This window comes from Bombus affinis, chromosome 9, assembly GCF_024516045.1.
Source record: "Bombus affinis isolate iyBomAffi1 chromosome 9, iyBomAffi1.2, whole genome shotgun sequence".
Classification (NCBI taxonomy): Eukaryota; Metazoa; Arthropoda; class Insecta; order Hymenoptera; family Apidae; genus Bombus; species Bombus affinis.
Genome location: NC_066352.1, coordinates 12,452,386 through 12,472,810, shown reverse-complemented (window position 1 = coordinate 12,472,810; position 20,425 = coordinate 12,452,386). Strand labels below are relative to the sequence as shown.

The following is a 20,425-nucleotide window of genomic DNA, read 5'->3' as shown; positions in this document are numbered from 1 at the left end:
TTGTAAGCAGTTTGATCGAACATGAACTCTAATGCTAATGGGTAACACTCGCGTCATATGAAACGCGTCAACGATATCTGATTACATCGATCCATTGGTTGAGGATCATTAGTCTCATTTGCATGTTGGTAGATTGGCATGCGGATAAATGACTATAATATACCACTAGTAGTAGTACAATGGCCAAATTCTATGAACACGGATATACTTATATTCGAGATTGCTAATTAAAAGCTACATATTTATCTCAGGATATCGTAAAACTCATTTTGAAATTCAATTATCGTAAAATTCTATTACTCAATGAATCCTTTACTATGGACAATTCGTGAACTATACAAGTGAATCCGGTTGGAATTTGCTATTAAAAATTTATACAAACGTTATGTTTTATTAATGAACGATACTATAGTGATGTAATATAGTATTCTAAAATATAGTTATCATAAATAAGTCGAAATGTAAATGAACGTTCTTATACGTTCTCGTGTTTCCATTTTTGTGGTAAGAGTTTTATAAAGAATTCCAGATTTTTTCAGCCAAACTCGGGAAGAAAAAGTTATTGTACGAACGTGGAACGTTTAAAATTTTACCAAAAGGTTACGATAAAAATTCAGAACGAGAGAGTGGACTTTGATTACTACGCCGATAGAACTCGAATCACGAAACACGATCAATATGATTGATTTATTCGAGAACATAAATAGTACGAAGATCGTTTCGACAATCCTATACACTTCACGTATTCTTTTTTCTATGCAAATAATCTCCTCCTATAGTAATAAAGCATACTTCGACTTAAACTTCGCCCTCGGGCTAAATTTCATTTCGAGGTATCGAAAATTTGTGTCCCATTTCTGTATCCTCTGACGTCTATATTCTACGTCGTACAAACGCTTCACAGATGTCACGTGCGTATAAAACGTATTATTTTTTTATTACATAGCTAAATAATCGCCAAACCATGGATTTTTATGGAAAATTTAAAGATATAAAAATTCATAGATGAACGATGAACGTTCGATGAACGTCGATGAACGATGAAACGAGTCACTGTCTCGGATCTGTTCTCTTAATTATTTGCATAAAAACACGAATTTGCATAAATACCCGTAGTCTAGCAATCACCTACCAGTCTATATCATAGTCATTCAGTTATGTAGAATCGATGCTGAGAAACTTGGCCAGCTAACAGGTGGCTGGTGTCATTAACTGCTCTCCCTTTCGTATTTTACCGCCGTCTCTGGCTCTTGGTCATGTAAATGATTACACGGCATAGTCTCGGCAAACCGAGAATAGAACTCCGAGTGCTGCATTTTACTTTCCTCGCCGCCCTTGAACAGCGAAAGTCGACGAATTTCCTGCATACCGTGACTCCGGCATTGCCACGGTACGATCATTTCCATAAATGCTGCGCACATTCCGGAAGGTCGAGAAAGGTCGCAGTCATATCTCGTCGAGCTAGGAAAACGATCGGCTACTTTCTTTTTCTCACAAAGCCCGCTTAAACGATTTACAAGCTGCCAACGACGATTCGTTTACTTTAGAAAATTTATCGAGACACCGACATACTTTTTCGTGTGCTCTTTTTCAGAAATTATACACCGTGTACCTTTCGTACCTTATTTACCGTGTACCTCACTCGTTGGTATCTTATGGTTACAGGTATCGAGCCGATAAGCAGATTCACGTCCTTCGATAGAATTTCGCGTCCTCGTGCCATTAAGAATTATAGACGCGTACGATCGTGATCGTTTCCATTGTGTTGGATACGATCCACGATGGCCTCGTTGGTTTTCCAATATCGCTCGGTGTCTGTTGCGCGCTCGTTTTCCTTGACACACCTCGAAGATGAGCCTACGCGTCGTCATAGTTAACGACCCACGCCCCAAAGAGCGCTGTTCGCAGGCGTTGAAACATATGCGTCACAGTTCAGAGGATGATGGTTCAGAAACGTTCCCACCAATCGGCAAAGGGTCTGCGATGGCTGTTAAGGAAGATGCCCCGTTAGCGGAGAAAGCTGGATGAAAGTGAAAGTGTCGGACGCGGGATCGAGCATCGAGCATTTTGAGAATTTTCTGGGTCGTTGACGCGCATGTAGATCGATAGTTAAAAATCGATAGACAAATTTCTTCTTTCGCAATGCGTGTCTCTTGCGATCATAAAAATTTTTGCCGATTGTTACGCGTTTACAGGAAGTTTGAAAGCGCAAAGGTGTACAGATTGCGCGTAACACGAATTTTCTACCTAAGTTCTATCTTTTTCTATTATATTTTGGGAAATATCAAAAATCCGTGGTCTAGCGATTAGTAACTGATAAACGTAAATAATAATCCAAATAAATTTAAGTTTTTCGCTCCTGTTCTTATTTTTTAGGGTACCCGTGTTTCAAGTTTCTCGAGACTTTTTACAAATTTCTTTGCGAGCGAAGTAAATGTTTGTCAATGTCCCTGTGGGAGGCGTTAATCTTTCTCGTTTTCCATATTCATCGACAACTGAACGTTTAATTTTCACGCATCGATTTAACACGTACGACAGCCGTTTCCACTTACCATTTTGATATTGTAAAAATGGGACAGCTAATAAACACGCGGCACGGAACACCTTAACGAGCATAATGATTCTTTCATCTTTTTCAAATTGATCCGACCTTCGCAATAAGATGGAGCAAAACCCCGCAATCTCGAAAATTACACCACTTAATATAGCACCCGTAATTTCGTGTAAAGAATCCACAGTGGAAATGAAACTTAAGTAAATAACACGCCAAAGTTTCTTATACGATGATAATCATTATCGTAATTATGTATAATAATTATTAGTGAATCTGTTTCCAGTTTCTTCTATTTCATAGCGTTCGAATATAGTAATCTGTCGATATTAAGATTCGTTCCAATTCTCAAGGAATGGACATTATTACCTTCTCGTGATTATTAAAAAAAAGAAAAGGGGACAATGGGCGTTTTTATATAAATACGTTCTCGGTCATACGTGAACAGAAATTTTTGCACAAATTTATAGGTCTCGAGACACGGTGTAACTTTTACTTTTTTCATATTTTAAATCATTTACGACATTTATAAGCGTCTACGTAGAAGAATCGGTTCGAATAAAAGTGTTGATTTCTCTTTTATAGTGAGAAACGAACAAATTGTGGCTAAATTCTCAGGCAGGTCTGATGAACACTTGTACAACGTTTCATCAAAAATCCCTTATTAATGATTTTCTTAACGTACAACTTACTTTTCGATATAAGCCATTACCTGAATCTTACAAATTATGCGTCTTCTCAAAATTCAAGATGCACGAAATAATCCGTAAAATACTTCATTTTCTTAAAGTATTTAGCTTACTATTAGATGGTCCGAAAAGTTTCTTTCGTTTTATAAGGGAATAATGGATGCATTGCATGGACATTTTCCGTTTTATATTATTTTATCGAATTACGTATGAACCGTTTTGTTCTATCAAACTAAAGATCACAACGTTCGACAGATTAAAAAAGTGTCTGTAAAAGAAAGACACTTTCCGGACAACCTAATATATAAAATTACCGTTACCAACGTATTACCTTAAGTATCGATCTTAAAAACGGTCCGTTTTCACAACGTTCGATCTACTTCGATAATACAATTCACCGATCCTAGCGAGTAAGCATCGATCTTTCAAATGATCCATTTGCTTGACATTCGATATTTAAAGATCAATTATCTCCGATTCTTCCAATTAGAATTTCTAAAATTTCGCCAAACAATCAAATTCTACGGCAATAAAACGAGGTGAAAGAGGAAACGATCAGATCCCTTTGCGAACGCTGTAATCGCAAATTTCCAGAAATCATTTTCCCGTGTCTTCTTGACCATCCCATCGTACGAAAGTCAGTGATCTCGTTAACACAGTTCTCGCAACGATAAGAAATCGCCATAAGTATCGAGGGAATATCCGCATCCGGCGCGATCACCGGAAACTCCATGTCTGCTCGTCGGTTTTTTACCAGCTCGTCGACTCGTCGAGGATAACCTCGTCAGAAGTAGAACCGTCGATAAAAAGTGGCTCACTTTCGTTGCCATTCAAACGCGATCTTACGATCACACGAGCCACCGCAAGACGGTGGACGACGTTCCGCGAAAGTGTGTTTATTAGGAAAGAGGCTAGGGTAATTAGAGATAAGTGCGCGTAATTGGCTGGACTTTCTTTCCACGGTTGTCCGTCCCTCGAATAAAACGTTTTACTTCTGAATCGACACGCGCTGGAATTCTGCTCTTTGTTTTATCTTTGCTCCTTGCTTTGTTGCGTATGTGGCGCGTGTGTGCCATTAATTGGACACGATGACGATCGTGGGAAATGGAAGATCGGTTTCACTCACGTACTGGTATTCTGTACGTCGGCTTTTGTATGGATGGTTAAGCGTCGTGGAAATATTATACGCGCGGTTGAATTTACTTCAGCGCGATCGAATATATAAGAAGAATTCGTCGTTTTATGAAATTTACGACGGTACAACTTACAAAGTAAAGTTATACCAATTTTCGTGTAAACGAGATCGTCGGTGTCACATTGATTAATTTAACGTCGAAGTTGGATGTTGTAGCAGAGTTCGAAAGAGATACGATAAGTCGTTTATTCGATTAACAGAAATTCATGTTGACTATCGAATGGATAATTAAGTGAAAGGGCGTTGATTAAAGGAAACGAAGATATGTTTTATCGTATCCAGCGAAGCAGACTGTCATTAATCAATCGTTCAGGTAACAGTACGGTGATCCACCGCTGGTCTTTCTTGCATTCCTCAAGTGAAAATGGAGAAGCAGATCGGTCGACCCGAAATTCGAGTCCCACCCGGTATTTTTCAGCCCTGGACGCGCCTCAACCGATCGATGACTTTTTCCATCGTTCGATCTTCCAGTTAATTTCTAGTTAAAGCATGATGTTTCTCAAAATTCGCTTCTTCATAAAACGCCGAATAATTTCAAATTACGAAGATTGAGAAAAAGAATTGAAAATGATAAAAAATTGAGACGAACAGGATGATTTTCGTGAATTGGTTGAGGTATCGGTACTCGAGACGCGTGTGAAAGCTCGTTGCACTTGCCGATAACCCGTATCTCGTCGCAGGGACATAAATTCCGGACTCGAACTGGCATAGAATATTGTCGACCCACTTATACACTGTGACTACTTTCACTTGCGCCGAAGAGAAGCGCACTCGCACCAACAATTCCCGAATAATCCTTTCATCCGGTCGTGGTGCCCTTGTTCGGTGAAGCTTTGGTCACTTTCATCGACGCTCGAGCAAAGGAACGTGTTATAGCTGGTGATACAAACTAATCGGAGTGTATACTAATTCCTTGTACAAATATTTCAATTTAAAATGTTGCTGTAAAATGTGAGACAGATCAGTTCGATTTCCGAGTGTTTATTGATATATATTGATCGAGGATTGTTAAAATTTCTTGTTTAATACAATTAAATATATCATCGTTGAATGATAATATTAGGTTGTCCGAAAAGTTTCTTTCGTTTTATGAGGAAATAGTAGACGCACAATATTTTTCGTTTTATGTTATTTTGTCGTAATTGCGTATGATCCATTTTGTTCTATCAAAATAAAAATCATAATATTCAACAGATTAGATTTCATGTTTGTATAAAGATGTATCGTTGTAAAAGACGTGTCTGTGAAAGAAAGACACTTTCCGGACAACCTAATACATTTTGTAATCGAAACACATGAATAGAAAATTAAGAAATTGGTTTGTACACGTTGGCAATTTGACGGAGTTGAATTGAAAAGAATCGAAATATTTATAAAATTGACAAAAATATTGTACGCCAAGAGTATTTTATTCTTGAAATAATCCAATGGAAATTCGGTAAGGAAAAAGTATCGAATTATTGAAAATATAAATATGATATTCTTAGAAGCAAAATGGGCAGAATAATAATTTGCTGTTCCCAATTTTTGTCTAATTATAAAAATTCTGATTACACCAATAATCTCGAGGTTACGGTTATTTTCGAATGATAGAAACATTAATCGACGTATAAAGAGTCGGAATGGTAGCAGTAATTACTTAGCAGCTACTTTCTGCTAGGTTTCTACGAGTCCGTTTCTGTCTTATTTTTAATACGATCGCTCGGAGAAAGTTAAACATTAGCAGGTTTCAATTTTTCACCGTGAAAATTGCTCACATCCGCGATTATAATGCAGGGAATCACTGTTACCCTCGTCCGGTTCTATATTTTTCAACGCAAATTAAAGAAGAGATTAACAAAAGACGTTGGTACAATCCTTTTTCTTCACCGCCTCGAAAACATCGTGAAGTCCGCTTTCTTTCGCCATTGTTGTCGATGTTCTAACAATAAAAAAAATCCATTACATCGAAGCACAACGATACAGTTAAGAATTTATAAATAATTTTCAAATTTCTAAAAATGGAATAAAAGAGAAATTTTATCTTCTTCATATTTTAGAAATCGTTGGAAAAAGTTGGAACGGTTCTTTACAAGTAAATTATCTCTTCTTCTTTTATTTATTCCTTTGTTTTTGTTTTTTTTTTTATTCGGTAAGCAGAGAAACAAAAATTGTCTCCGAACGGATAACTCACGCGCGTTTTAAACATCGCCTTCGCTGTTCCACTTTTCTAATTGCATAGACACCATTAACTGGCTGACAAGCTATTAAAAATCCACTGATGAATCGGCTCAGAGTAAACGAACCACGTTTTGCAGAGCTAATAAAGCGATTTTTAACCTACTAAACGTTATGCTTACTATCACTTGTCGCTGCTTCTTAGTTAACAGGTTTTCAAGAATTCTACACAAGTCTTGCAACCACGATTATAAACGAAATCGTTCGATATTTCGCTAAATTCTATTTTTAATTCTCGCAATGTGAAATTTTCCCGATATTCTGTTCGCAACTTTCCAAATAATTGAAGAATTATACAGTGAACGATTTACAAGAACTCGTAGACCGATCTCACGACTAAAATTACATTTCACGTTTTTCTATGCGTCTTGAAAACTTTCCTCTCAAATTTACTCCAAACGATTAAACAATTATCCAATCTCCAGTTAATATACATAAATAACGACATGAGTTTCGCGATCACAAGTATAAATAAAATTACTCGACCTTTGCCCAAAATCCTGTTCTTCCATTTATTCTTAATTTTTAATAATCGAACAATTACCTTGTCGCCAGGTTCCATAAAATGTTCTGCAACACGGTGGATCCAGCGTCACCGCCAGCCAAGATCATATCACAGATGGATCTCTCCTCGCAGTCGTTGAAGGGATCCGTGAATCTCGCATGTTTGTGTTCCACTGGAAGGTCAGCGACCCTCCACTTGGACAAAACGATGTTAGGCTGGCTAAAGGGTTTCGTTCGTGATTAGAATTCCAGTAGACACGCTTCTGGAGCGGAAAAAAACGAAAGTGCACTCACGTAGTGTTGTCGACCTTTACCACATTTGGAGTTAGAGCAGCTATGAGCAGACCGAGAGGCAGAATAGCGCCGATCAGATGGAAGATCTTCTTCCAGGAGGACACTCTGTGAAGAGAATCTCGTGAGCGAATAATATCTTTGAAGTATTGGGTTGGCAACTAAGCGATTGCGAATTTTGTCATTACCACCTAATGACACTTAGTTGCCAACCCAATAATAAACCAGCTATTTTGACGTATTCAGGAATTTTGGTATTGTTGCAGGGACTGAAAGCAGAGCAATAATTTAGGCGTGGCAAAACTGACGGATAAACAAAGGTACAAGTGTACTATTTCTCATGAAAAAGATATCCGCTAGAAACGATACAGTTCTCGAGGTATTGTTGCTTTTAATTTTACTTTGAAAATTCTCAGCGCTCGCTCACCTTAACGTGACCATTAGTATTCAGAAAATTTTCATCGCGACGAACATTGATTCACTCTTCACAAACAATATGAATGAAGTTTTGTGATGTCTAAATTATTTTTGGCTATTGCAGTAGAGAATCGCGATTTAAAAGAGATTGGAGAATACGGATCTAGAGGAAAAGTAGCAACTTGCAAGATATTTTCAAAAGCGAAGGAAAAGTGGAAAATCGACGGAACGCTCACCTTTTCTTAACAGGATAAGACGGACGTTCGTCATTAATAAAATCAACCTGATGGTATCCACGGTGTGGCTGATAAATAGGATAAGGATACTTCCTAGTTGTGAGAAACGACGACTCCTGAACATAGACCACCCCGTTACTCGGCTTCCTGAATAACTCGAAATTTTGTAGATTTGACTGTTGCTGATTCTGATGATCGTAAAATCCAGTATAATGTGATATCTTTAAAGGATCAGCGTTCAGTTCCGGTTTTGAAAAGCTTCCCCCGTGTTTCTCAATTTCACCCTGAAATTTTGACGGTTTTCCCCAAACGGTGGACGTTTGCTGTTCGAAAATAGGCTTCTCTAAATTCTGGAAGATCTGTTGGTCCGTGGAATCGTACTGCGCCCCCATATTTTCCGTAACCGAATGAGAGAACTGTTGATGGGAAGCTTGATCCTTCGAAGAGTCGTCGTATTCGACTCTGACAGCGTCCAACCCATCGTCTTGAAATTTGACGTAGCCATTTTGCGTCGTCTCAACTTTCTTGCTATCTTCGGTTGGTGCAACGACAGTTTCGAATAAATTCCGATAAGAATTCTCTGGATTACCAGCCTGAAGAGTTTGCGGAGTCTTTGCCGTAGGCTGGTAGACTATTTGGAAATCTTTTAAATGTTGGTGATACGAGCCAGGATCCACTCCATTGTCGAAGTTGAAATGATGAACAGCGTTGAAGGGAACATTACTGATTCTGGATTCCTTAATTTCACCTATGTAGAAAAATTGTTAAATGTAGCATCGAATGGTTCGTTGAATATTAGAATTACGAATATAGCGACAGATAAGTTTCCGTTTGTTGCGATAAGAACAAAGTGGAAATATAAAGATCGAAGGATTAAAGATGGGTTGAAGAACTCACACGCACGACGCTCGATTATCTCAATCAAATTTACACGTGACCGCCATACATCCCAATTCACACGCGCAACAATCTATACTCACTTGCTATCGATAAACATCCGTTCGATTCACTATCGTTTCGCACGAATCTTTCGCTCAAACTCTCTGTTCCGCATTCACTCAAAATTACGATACCACACCTAGATGTACACTGGGTCTGAATTCTCTGGAAATGTTTTTCCTGGCATTGATGGACAGTGTCAGCTTCTGGTAGGTCTGCACAGTTGTGGCGGACTCTGTGGTCGTCGCGGATTCCAACGAAAATTGGTCTTCGGTGGAGGACTCCTCGACGAATTCTTCCACTGGCTTCACCGCCTCGTTTGGAGTCAGGTTGCTCGATTTTGCGTGATCCTTCGCCCGAACTGAGCTTACGAACAGCAGCAAGACGAAGAATAAGAGTTTCGTCGTAATAATCTGTCGATCCATTCTGCGTTGGCGTATTTCGTAGAACGAAAGATGGTGGATGTGTTTAAGATGTTCTACAGCGGTGTGTCTGTTGCACTAAACAGGATCTTCGGCGATTCGGCGTCTTTAACACGCGAGAAACTAGAGTCGACGTGTTCTCTAAAAAGCGTGAAGGTGAAATTCGTCTCTTAATCATCAGCCTTACTCCAATTGCCGTTGACAAAGTACTCGTTTAGTTCCAGCTGAGGCGTGGGCGAAGGGGACGCTGCAGAAAGATTTCGACAACGTATTCTTGCGACACTTTGGCGTCTAAAATTAATTGTACAGAAGGTTTCATTTATAGCACGAATTCTGGTAGCCTGTTGCCCTAAGACACAGGCCATCCGGTATGTTCCCATTCGCTCAAGTTCACCAACTCGTTTCAGAACGAACAGAAAAACGTTTCACTCTATCATTGCACCGTTTGCCGAACGATTTATCAAACGTACTGCATTATTCCTGAGTCACCCTATACGTAAGATATACAAAGCTACATCTTTGTTAAATTATCACGTCGTTAACATCGAAATACACCATTTATTATTAACGACGAGGTAAATTACTTTGAGCGTAGAAATGTTTCTTATCGTTTCTATCAACTTTTGACTATTTGCATTTCTATCAAATCATTAGCATCGCGTACGATACGAATATCACAAATATCTTGTAATTTCTACATACAGGGTGGTGCGCGAATCGGTAGCCACGATATTTCAAACACCAGATAATTTGGCAACAAAAACGAGAGTTAATCGGTAAAAGGAAAACCTAAACTACTTGTATCGGCATTTTTAACCGCCTGAAAACGCGCTAACTTTTGGTTCAAAACATTTCACGTGGAAATCTAGAAAGGAAATGAAAAATCGTAGCGACCGGCCACCCAATATATTTTCAAACTTTACTTCAATTCGTTTCATCTACTAATTACTCTACTTTGTATACTTTATTTATACTTTCTATACCTTCGAATTGCCCGAATGGATTCATCGAAATCCGCGGTCTATTCGCAAAGGATAACCATAAGCGTTCGAGTATTCTCGCGAGCCTGTGTAAGTAAGTTCATCGTCAGAACGTTCATCGGCGGTAGTTTCTAGGCGATCAGATAATTACGATTGTCAGCAGCTTGTCTTCTCTCTGCTTAATACTTGTTTTCATTATCGGTACGTTAACATCTTGGCGAGGTCGGAACGAAAGTGGCCGGAAAAATAAGGAAGAAAGAACAACCGCGAAAGGGGATAGCCTAGATGTCGGGACGATATTCACGCATCGACAACCAGTTTCCATGGAAAGTACACTTTGGAATAACGAAAGGTTTTTAACGTCGAGAACGCGTGTTAACGCGAGAAGTCACGAAACTCATAGAATAGACCCACGTAACCGACCACGTTATGTCGGATTTCTCGGATGGATTCTGGGACACTTTTCACGCTGGCCGCATATAAAACCTGCAATGAAAGAAATAATCGTTTAACGCGTTTCCCAGCTACACTTTTCCCTGGTTTCACCGTTGCTCGCTCGTTAAGTCGTGGAACGATTAACGATGTATCTCGACATTGTCACGATCAATTAGGCAATCTTTCAGATACTACAACTTTGTCTATATGTCGACCTTGTGTTCGTAGTTTCGTAGGATTATCGGCTTATTGGATTGTACACGTGTGAAATTTTCTAACGATTCTATACGTGGCTATAGCTTACGATTACGACGGTTCTATCGGGCTGTAAAAGTCGTTCGTAAGTGGATTTAACATTTTCAAGTCGTCTTATCTCTCAGACGCTAAAACTCTCGAGCTTCGAGTATTATTCATTTTATTATACTCGTAGTATATTATACTGGCAGTGAAACGTGGCTATAAGAGAGCTGGTGATTTTAGTAGGTTAGAAGATTCATCCAGAGATGGATGTGAAATTTTAAAATCTCCGCTTTTATCCCTACCGCGAAAGAATGATATTTTCAGAAACGTCAATCTTCTGTGATTCTGCTATCGAAATATCCATAGATATAAGTTCCTTTAATTAATAAATAAAGTAAATAAAATAAGTAAATATTCAACCAAATCAATTAGAACGATTCGACCATGAAATAATAAAAGTAAGTCGTGGTGTTGGCGAATGAGACGAAGAGGTTGAAGGATAAGTGTCGTAACCAGGGACAGGAAGTCGATCGGTAAAACAAATGGATCGTTAAGGAAGAAACCAACCAGCTGGTTGGATTTCTACGGGTGAGGCGTAAAATAGGAAGGAAAAATGTTTTATTACACGGCTTCACGGAATCTGAGCAAAGAGCGGAAAGGGGTGAAAAGACTTTCTAAGGCGAGTTTTATCAGCGAGCGGCGAGAGTCTGGCCTTGTTTCAAACAGAGGTCAAGTCGTGCCCAGGAACTGGTTAAAGCAGATGTTAGATACAAGATAAACCTGTACAATAGCAATCCCATGCACGACTTCTTCGTGTCCGAATAGTCATCGTGACTGTCGCCTTTTAATTAACATTCGTCTGAAACTTTCGTTCCGTTTTCTTTCAAAGATCAATTACACTTCGTAGCTTATATATACGTGTAATTTAATATCTTAAATTACGAGCATAAAGCTATTACGATATGCGATAAGAAATATTTATAAATGATCAGGATTATTGTGGTAAAGTAGAAGCTTTAAGAATTTGTCATTTCGATCGCCGATATCTTATTGCCACATCTTATATTCGATTTATTTATTTGAGAATTTTCTGTCATTTTAAAAAAATTTTAAAAATTATTCTAATTTATTCTATTTGCATTTACAAAATTACTTGACACACTTTATGCCACAGATACGAGCACATTTATTTGCCGGCTTGACCAACATTGATTCACGTTCGCCAATTTCTAATTACTCTGATCAAAAGACATCTTAATTAATAGATTAAAGCATTCTTTATCAAGGAATCTCATTTTTCTGTATATTAGGCTGAAATAATAATCGCAACTTGTGTTTAACTATCCTCCGTTTAACGATGGAGAAACTAGTGGAATAATTTTGATCTGTTAACAATTCGTAAAAGATTATTATTTTCGCTAACAGATATAAACATTCGCGAGTCTTTGGTTTTAAAGGGAAACGAGACCTTTTTGTATTCTATTTAAAATAGTATCAGATAAATTGTTTTTAAACGACAAAAAGAGCTGGAGTACTTGAGAAAAATGCCAGAAAAAGGGAACTATGAGTTCCTAGTGTCAATTGATAATTTCTCAAGAATCTCAATCGACAATTTTTCCAGACCAATAGCAAAACGTCACAAATGTTTCATTTACAAATGTTGATCACTTTTTCGCTTTTACGATATTTACAAATTTTCTTCGTTTTCGCTATTTTTGTTCGTGACGTGGTTCCCGTCGATGTTTCACAGAATTCTAGAAAAATCCGTCGGTTTATTAAAAAAACACAGGACACACGACACACGAGTCACGAGTTTCTGCACACGATATTCCCCTTCCGTTTGGGTCGGCCGACAACGAAAGTAGACGATCCCTGCACTTGACAGTCGTCTGTTCTCTCCTTTTTCCAATGCGCGTCCTGCTGCTCGTTTTCGCGGTTATCTACGCCGGAGAACGACCTAATTCCGGTTTCGAGTAGGCCAAGCGACCGCACCGTCAGACCGGAATCGGAAGGGAAAAATCCTGGCTCGTTGCGCGTCCATCGGAAGTCCAATGGAATCGAACGATCTTCGTCTTCGGGATAATACAAAGATTCGTTCGAGTTTCTATCAAATGTTTCGCAGCGTTTCGAAAACTGTTCGAGTTTCTTTAAAAATCATGGAAAATTGCCAACAGCTTAAACTCGAAGTTGCAGTATCTCTCATAGAATGAATTTCCTAATATCAAATTCAAACTTTTGATCTTCTAGCATTTTTCCTTCTTCCATTATATTTTGTATCTTGTATCTTCCATTGTATTTCCATCGCACTTTGTATCTTCGGAAAATCAACGTCGAGTCGATGATCCGAGGTTTCACGATCGACCAACGAAGAAAAATCAATTTACCGTTTATCGATCCTATGGTATTTGTTGAAATTCGTAGCGACGCTGTAGAAAAATATTTCTAATAGAAATATCTGTAATAAAAAGAGAAAGAAAAGATGGTTCGCAAAATATAAGTGTTTGATGGACCGAGAACGAAGCAGGTAAGAAATTCTCGAAGAGAATCCTGCAGAATCATTGACCTGACCTAAGAAATTCCTGTTGGAAGAAAGAAATTAACGGGAGGTTTGTGGGTCGAGGATGCAAAAATGTGAAAATCCGAGCACGTGGTACGGAAACTGCTCGTAAAACGGAAAACGTTAGAGACGTTTCACTGGCGGAGCAAGGTGGAAGAATTTCATGGTGTGACAAGAGATAAAAAAGGGGAAAAACTCACGGGGTTTCTGTGCCGAGAAAGCGCAAAAACAGCGAAACGATCGACTCCCTCTGACTATAAAACAGCAAGGAATTGGTGATTTATCGAGCATGAACATCGTCATGCTCGTTCCTCTACTCCTTTTTCCCTGTGTCCTTAATCGATGAACGAATTCCATATGGCAAGACGACGAAATTCGCCTGTGAAACAATAGCAAGGGACTTTTATCGACGTTAGCCATCTTTTCCCTCTACTAACGTACCATTGAAAACGCCACTATCAAAGTGGAAGAGCCGCTGAATATATTGAAACTATTTTCATTGCGAATCGATTCACTTTTTAATATCAGAGTTTAATTCTCTGGTTAAAAGGATTCGTCTTCTGCTGCTGTATTTATTAGAAATCCGTGTGAAAGGATTCTCATTATTAGAATCTAATTTTGCTATCGGAAATAACACAATTCTCGTTCTGATCTTCGTCGTTCTCATTTTTCGATGATCTACGAATTTCTTAGCGTTAGGAACTGTTGGGTTGGCAACTAAGTGATTGCGGATTTTGTCAATACCACCTAATGACAAAATCCGCAATCATTTAGTTGCCAACCCAATAGTTTTAGAGTGGAAGGATTATTTTTGCTATCATTTTTGTTAGAAATTTCTTCGAAAATCGATATTATGAATTTAATTTTCTTGTAAATTTGAAGGATCGTTTCAGAGAGTGGCCATTTTCGTTGGAACTTTGTTGATCAAGGTCTTCCTCAACGTCGTCGATACTTTTATGGTCTGGAGGAAGCTCGATAGCGAGTGTCAGTGCGAAGGAACCGGTTTTTAAAGATCGTCGGTCAACAAAACGTATTTACTGGCAAGATATCTATGAATCGACAAGAATTGTTCATTGAGAAAAATGGGGAACGCCGCCAGCGTGAACGGCTGACATTCCGAATCATAACCAGAAAAACCACCGTGCAAAGTAGCCGTTGATTGTCCACGCTGGAAACAATTAGTGCGTGACGAACCCTGGCTTGCTCGCGATTCTATTCGCACCTTGAAGTCAACAAGAACCGAGGAAACTCTGGAGGAACTTCTGTTCCTTAAAATCCCCTGAAACTTACGAGAAACCTAACACTCGACGTTTTACGATATCCGTTAAAAAGTATTGAAAATTGAAAATTGACGAGCACTGGAAAGCATCGGCGACTTAAAAATTCGTTCTCCTCTTTTCCAAAAAGAGAAACATATTAACCCATTGGCATGGCACTGGTGTCTGTCAAGTAGTTTCGGACATTGTGGCCGTTCCTTATCGATTGAAAGCTTTCGTTCGTTATCGCGTGTCTATGCGATAACCAAACTGCGAATATTTATTTCTACGAAGACAATTTAAAAAACGAAGCGTAGATAGAAGCTGTTTTGTCTACGAAATACTCCAACGACAACAAAATACGTCGGGTGGTACTGATAACCGCGTTGTCATGATCCTGGTTTTATCAGCAGAAAGAGGACAAATGCCGTTGGAGGATAGTAATTCTTATGGAGGAAAAGTAGTGTACGAGGAACGGTCAGCCTGAAAAAGTTATTACGCCGATGATAGGCAACTTGAAAACGTCACCAAACGTAATTTATCGACGAGATGTAAAGCAACGAAACATAGAAAAAAGAAAAGCTACAAGTCGAAACTGCACGAGATGAAGATCTGTGTCAGTTAGCTCGCCAAATCCTCGCGTAGATGCCCAGCTGACAATTATCAGCAGCTAGAAGAACAGAGATACGAGATGAAGAGAAGAATGGTGGACGCGACCGACACGTCCGTTCTCCAGGTGACCAAGCGTACGGAGCGTGGACGAGCTTGTTGCAGCACGTGGTTGCACGAGCGAGACGCAAAATGGACCAGGTGTTCAGGAAGTGGGGACCTGGATTAAAAGCAAACGAGGGCAACGTCTCCGCGACAGAGCCATCTCGGACCTTGAACAGTGGAGGTCGACGCGCGGTTCAGCTACCTTTCGGTTCACGTTGCTTACTTCGTGGTTTCCTAACGGGTTCCTGGCTGCCCTTGGTTCCAACCGATCCTACGATCGTTCGTTGGTTCGCTGCAGCCGAAAGTCGCTGCCAGGATTGCAGAACTTGGACGAAGACCATCGAGAACGGTTAGTGTCGCGAGGTGATTTACTTTTGGTTCTCTATCTTTGACCTTTTTCTTTTTTGTTTGTTATTTTTGGTAGCTTTCGAGCAGATCGGTATTTTTTAGGGGTGGTCCTTTTCGCAACACATTTTTTTTTAGGGCAGGATGGTCTTTGGTCTGTTCTTTTTTTTAAATTTAATGCTTCTGTTTGTTTGTAATGCAATAACGAATGTTTCATGGACCACTCTCGTTTATCTGTAATGACACGATCGATGATTTTTGGTCTCATCTTCTTGCGAATGTTCTATGATAGTTAACATGGCTCTTCTTATTTGCCATAAGTTAGTTCTTGCGTATTTTGTGTTTTTAGCTATTTATCAACCGTCACTCTCAAATTTTATTTACATATTTAATAATCCTAATACTGATAATACTTGATATTCAATTCTTCTATTTTCAATTCCTATTAATTAAATAAAAGATCCTAAGAAATTTCTGAAAATATTTCTCCCAATAAAAATAAATAAAGAATGACGTTGTTTCTGGACACCTCGTATACAAAAATTGCCAACGTCTTATTTCCACAAAATACACAAAGGATCCCAATAAATCCCCTAATACGCCTCTTCTAATAACTCCACACTGAAAATCATTCCTTTTTTCCTTAAAATATTTTCCACCATAAAAGATAAATAACCAACCTAATCCATAATAGAGAAAACCCATTTATCTCCTTGTCTACTCGTCACGAACAGATCGATATCCGCAGAAAACGTTTCTAAACCAAAAACGTACCTTCTCTTCATCTTATCCTTGCAGATGGCAGCGAGAGGAGCAATCTGCCTGCTGCTGCTGGTGACATTGACCCTGAGGGGCCCGCAGTGCAACGCAAGATACGTCGCGAAAGTGAAGACAAACGCATCCGAGCTTTTCAGGACGAGGGGGGAAAGTCTGAGGGTACTCGACGGACCGATCGCGGCCACGCGAAGTCCATTACATCAGGAGGCAAAGCCTGTCTTTCAGAACAGCAACCAAAGGATGATCAAGGACTTCCCCAGGAGCGAGGACGAGTCGATTAACGGATTTGAGACGTCCACCTTTAATCCGGACGTGTTGAACAAGTTCCTGGAGGAGTACGCGAGTAAGATCAAGAGCAGCACGGACAAGTATCAAAGATATCCGTTCAGGATCGTGAAACCTGCCGAAGCTCTGTCCCTTGAGGTGGATGGTCAAACTACTACACAGTCGACTAATACCAGTTACGATCAAAATATTAAGGACGAAGAGGATACTATAAATTCTACGTCCACTGAAGACGGGGTAAGATAATTAATAAGATTGTTTAAGGGTTGATTAAGTTAACGACGAAGGGTGTAATATCGTGTCATAACAAAAAAAAAAAGAAAAATCTGGAAAACGTCGCAGATGTTACATTCGTATTTTAGTATTGCAATTTTCTATAATCTGAATTTTTCTGGGTTATGAGAGACGAAGATTATAATCGGTTACAGGATTTTTAACCGATTGTTCTGTAATTGACGGTTTCAGTTAAGCGCAACGTTGAACGACACCTTGAAGAGGAACAAGTATTACGGGGCGAATTCGCACGAAGATAGAAATGGTTGGGTTACTTTGGAAGCAATACCATGGTCGAAAAGCAAAATTTCTAAATGGCAAGCGACTCCAAGTACGCAGCGGCCGTGGCCGGAAGTGAAACCATGGGACAAACCGAGCATTGGGAAACCTTGGGCCTCGGATTACTCTATCAGACCAATCTACGAGAACAATAAGCCATGGTAAATTTACCTGCGATTTTGCATTGAAGTCGTTCATTTTCTATTCTCTACATTGTGATTCTAATTGAAGTAAATACCAGACCATCCGTTGAAAGGCTAAATCAGCTTCGTCAGAAATGATAAATATATATTTTCTACTTAACAAGGGATTTAACAAGCCAGAAAGCTTTCAGAAAAGATATTTCATATTGTATAGAATCGAATAACATTTTCATTTTCTCAAAGCAATTTATACCATCGCGTTCGAATTGCAGGTATGAAAAGCCAAAACCAACTTGGCCAGAGAACACCAACGAGAAACCATGGCAAAAGCCTACAACTCGCCCTGCTTACTATACCGAAAAGCCTGAAGAAACTCAGGCTCAAAAGTGGCCTCCTGAGAGGCCGTCTTGGAACAATTATTCTGATCGTCCAAATAGCGACATAATTACCGACAATCGTCCAGCCAATTTCCCAAGTAACTGGAACAGACCTCAGCCAACGAAACCGAGTTATCAGTATTTGGATAGATACGCTGATAAAAACCAAGGAGAGGAGAATAACGATTGGCATGATTTTCCAACGAGATTCGACGATCGTCTACGGCCTTCTACGGAGAGACCAGGATTCTCTCAGTATCAATATGTAAACAATCATCCACAAAGTTATCCCGGAAACGGGGATGGGCAATGGGTATTGCTGTCCACGAACAGAGGCTACTCCAAGTCCAGACAAAGGTCGATAAAGATAGATTCGATAGGTCAAGTACAGAACGTTACTAAGAGCGTGGACAGAAAAGAGGAAGAACCTGATCCAGCGATCGCCGTGGTCACGTCCAAGAGACAGGTTAGGCTAGATGATCAAAGAAGTTTCTGTAATATATTTGGGAAAACGTTCGAGAAAATTTGAGCGTAGATTCTTTGGATGTTTCTCGTTAAAATTATTACCCCTTGCTTGTAATTTGTATAAATTATCGATTGACTAAATGACAATTATAACTGTTTTCTTGACTCTTTCGTGTGTGCTCTAGAAGAGGAATGAAATAGAGTTACAGAGTCGACTAAAAGTCGCCTATAATAATAATTGCAATATAATAACTCGCAGAAGGAGGAAAGAGCAATTCTTTCGCTTTTGCGTCATAACTCGCGATTCGTAGCACGTTTATTAATACGTGAGCCAGGCTTGCGTAAACGAAAGATCATTTGCGTGTTTGTGAAACGTAACTGAGTAATCCCCGAAATTAAATCCCGTGGATAAATGAAGGTTTCATTAGTAAAAACGAGAAATGAAGAAAATAGGATTATTTTATCTAAAATAGAGTAGAAGCAAAAAGGAGAATTTTGGAGAAGAGAAAATATTAGAACAAAATTCTGTGGTAATTTTTCTTTACAATTGAAGATCCAAAGACATGGGTGAAAAACATGATAGATTTTTTATATTTCTGTATCTCATAGGAGGGCAATTTTGAAATTCTATACGTTATATACATTTTAATATTTAGCGGAAACTGGCAGTCGCTTGATGAAATATCGTTTACCTAGGTCAGGTTGACGGTGTTACCGTCGATCAACGGCACAAATACGACAACATCGCACGGAGGTCTTTTGGAAGTGGAGAAAACCTTCAAGAGCGTGGACCAGAGCCGAAGAGAGTACGAAATGGAGAGGCAAACGGTACCGATGATTCTAAGGAAGCGACCTATCAGAAACACGTTAGGAAATCAAGCATCTAGCTCTGCTGTCTTGGCTGCTGTCGGTGCTGGTAAGTTTGCCGTTTGTTACTAATTTATCTAGCTACCTTGGCGAAGTAGAACATAGGAATTGTCTGTAGGAAATGGAATTAACGTGGTAACATAGCAACAATAGTATTGTGCATTTAAAAGCGATTATTTAAAGTAACAGATGGATCAAATTTCTTGAAGAGACGAAAAGGAACATTGTTATTTATCATGTTCCTTACATGGAAAAGGTTCACGAATTGCGAACTTGAAATTTTGAAGTTTGTAGAATTTAAGCAAAAGGAAACTAACGATTTAGAAATTTAGAAGTTAAACATTTGGAAAATAACGAGAAGATCAAAAACTAACATTTAAGGGAATTGATTTCGTTGGAGTAAATTTGCTCCTCTGCAGGGATATTACCGGCAACGATGGCGATGATGATACCCATGTTTCTTGGCCGACGAAAGAGGGACCTAATGACTTCCGGATCGAGGCTCCTCGACGAGGATGATTCAGTGACGAATATTCGTGATCTCAATCCCACGAACGAACATCGAGTCCGTGGAACGAGACTACGATAGGTAAACCAATCTAGAGAAATAAACTCTCTGACAATTCGTGGGAATAGGAATGAGAATAAAAGATATAAATAAGAGAATCTAGCAAGAGAAAGAATTTAGAGAAAATAGAATGGACTTCGGATAGAAAATATAAAAAGTAAATTAACATACTAGAGTTTAAGAAAATGTACATGATAGATCTATATACATAATTTTAAGTATCTATTCCGTAAGCGCTTTACTTTTTATTTGTACGTTAATCAGGCTCTCTAGTTTAGTAGCGGTTAGTTGAATTTTCTCATAGAAAAACGAATGTGTTCTTGCGGATAGAAAAATTAGATTTTTATTGCTAGTTTCGTTCGTATATACGACATATACACACATGTCAGGGTATTATGTAGAC

At 39.0% G+C, this 20,425-nt stretch overlaps 2 protein-coding genes across 4 annotated transcripts; one reads left to right on the top strand and one right to left on the bottom strand.

Annotated features, from left to right (window-relative positions):
* Window positions 1–5,786: 5,786 nt before the first annotated feature.
* LOC126920129 (uncharacterized) lies at window positions 5,787–9,464 on the bottom strand. The gene is made up of 5 exons (XM_050730088.1): window positions 9,179–9,464; window positions 8,101–8,848; window positions 7,451–7,555; window positions 7,197–7,376; window positions 5,787–6,356 (listed from the first exon to the last, which is right to left on the bottom strand). Exons 1-5 carry the CDS (start codon window positions 9,462–9,464, stop codon window positions 6,269–6,271), a joined length of 1,407 nt encoding a protein of 468 aa, XP_050586045.1. The 3' UTR covers window positions 5,787–6,268.
* On the top strand, window positions 7,429–20,331 carry LOC126920669 (uncharacterized). Of its 3 annotated transcripts, XM_050731375.1 has the most exons (8): window positions 7,429–7,571; window positions 7,714–7,826; window positions 14,556–15,992; window positions 16,787–17,287; window positions 17,516–17,763; window positions 18,018–18,588; window positions 19,284–19,503; window positions 19,874–20,331. In XM_050731375.1, the coding sequence occupies exons 4-8, from the start codon at window positions 16,787–16,789 to the stop codon at window positions 20,041–20,043; spliced, it is 1,710 nt and encodes a 569-aa protein (XP_050587332.1). In that variant the 5' UTR covers window positions 7,429–7,571; window positions 7,714–7,826; window positions 14,556–15,992; the 3' UTR covers window positions 20,044–20,331. The 3 variants fall into 3 exon arrangements, with proteins under 3 accessions (XP_050587332.1, XP_050587331.1, XP_050587333.1); XM_050731374.1 differs by lacking the exons at window positions 7,429–7,571; window positions 7,714–7,826 and having other exon boundaries at window positions 8,848–15,992; XM_050731376.1 differs by lacking the exons at window positions 7,429–7,571; window positions 7,714–7,826 and having other exon boundaries at window positions 8,848–15,992; window positions 19,289–19,503; window positions 19,874–20,021.
* The last annotated feature ends 94 nt before the right edge of the window (window positions 20,332–20,425 follow it).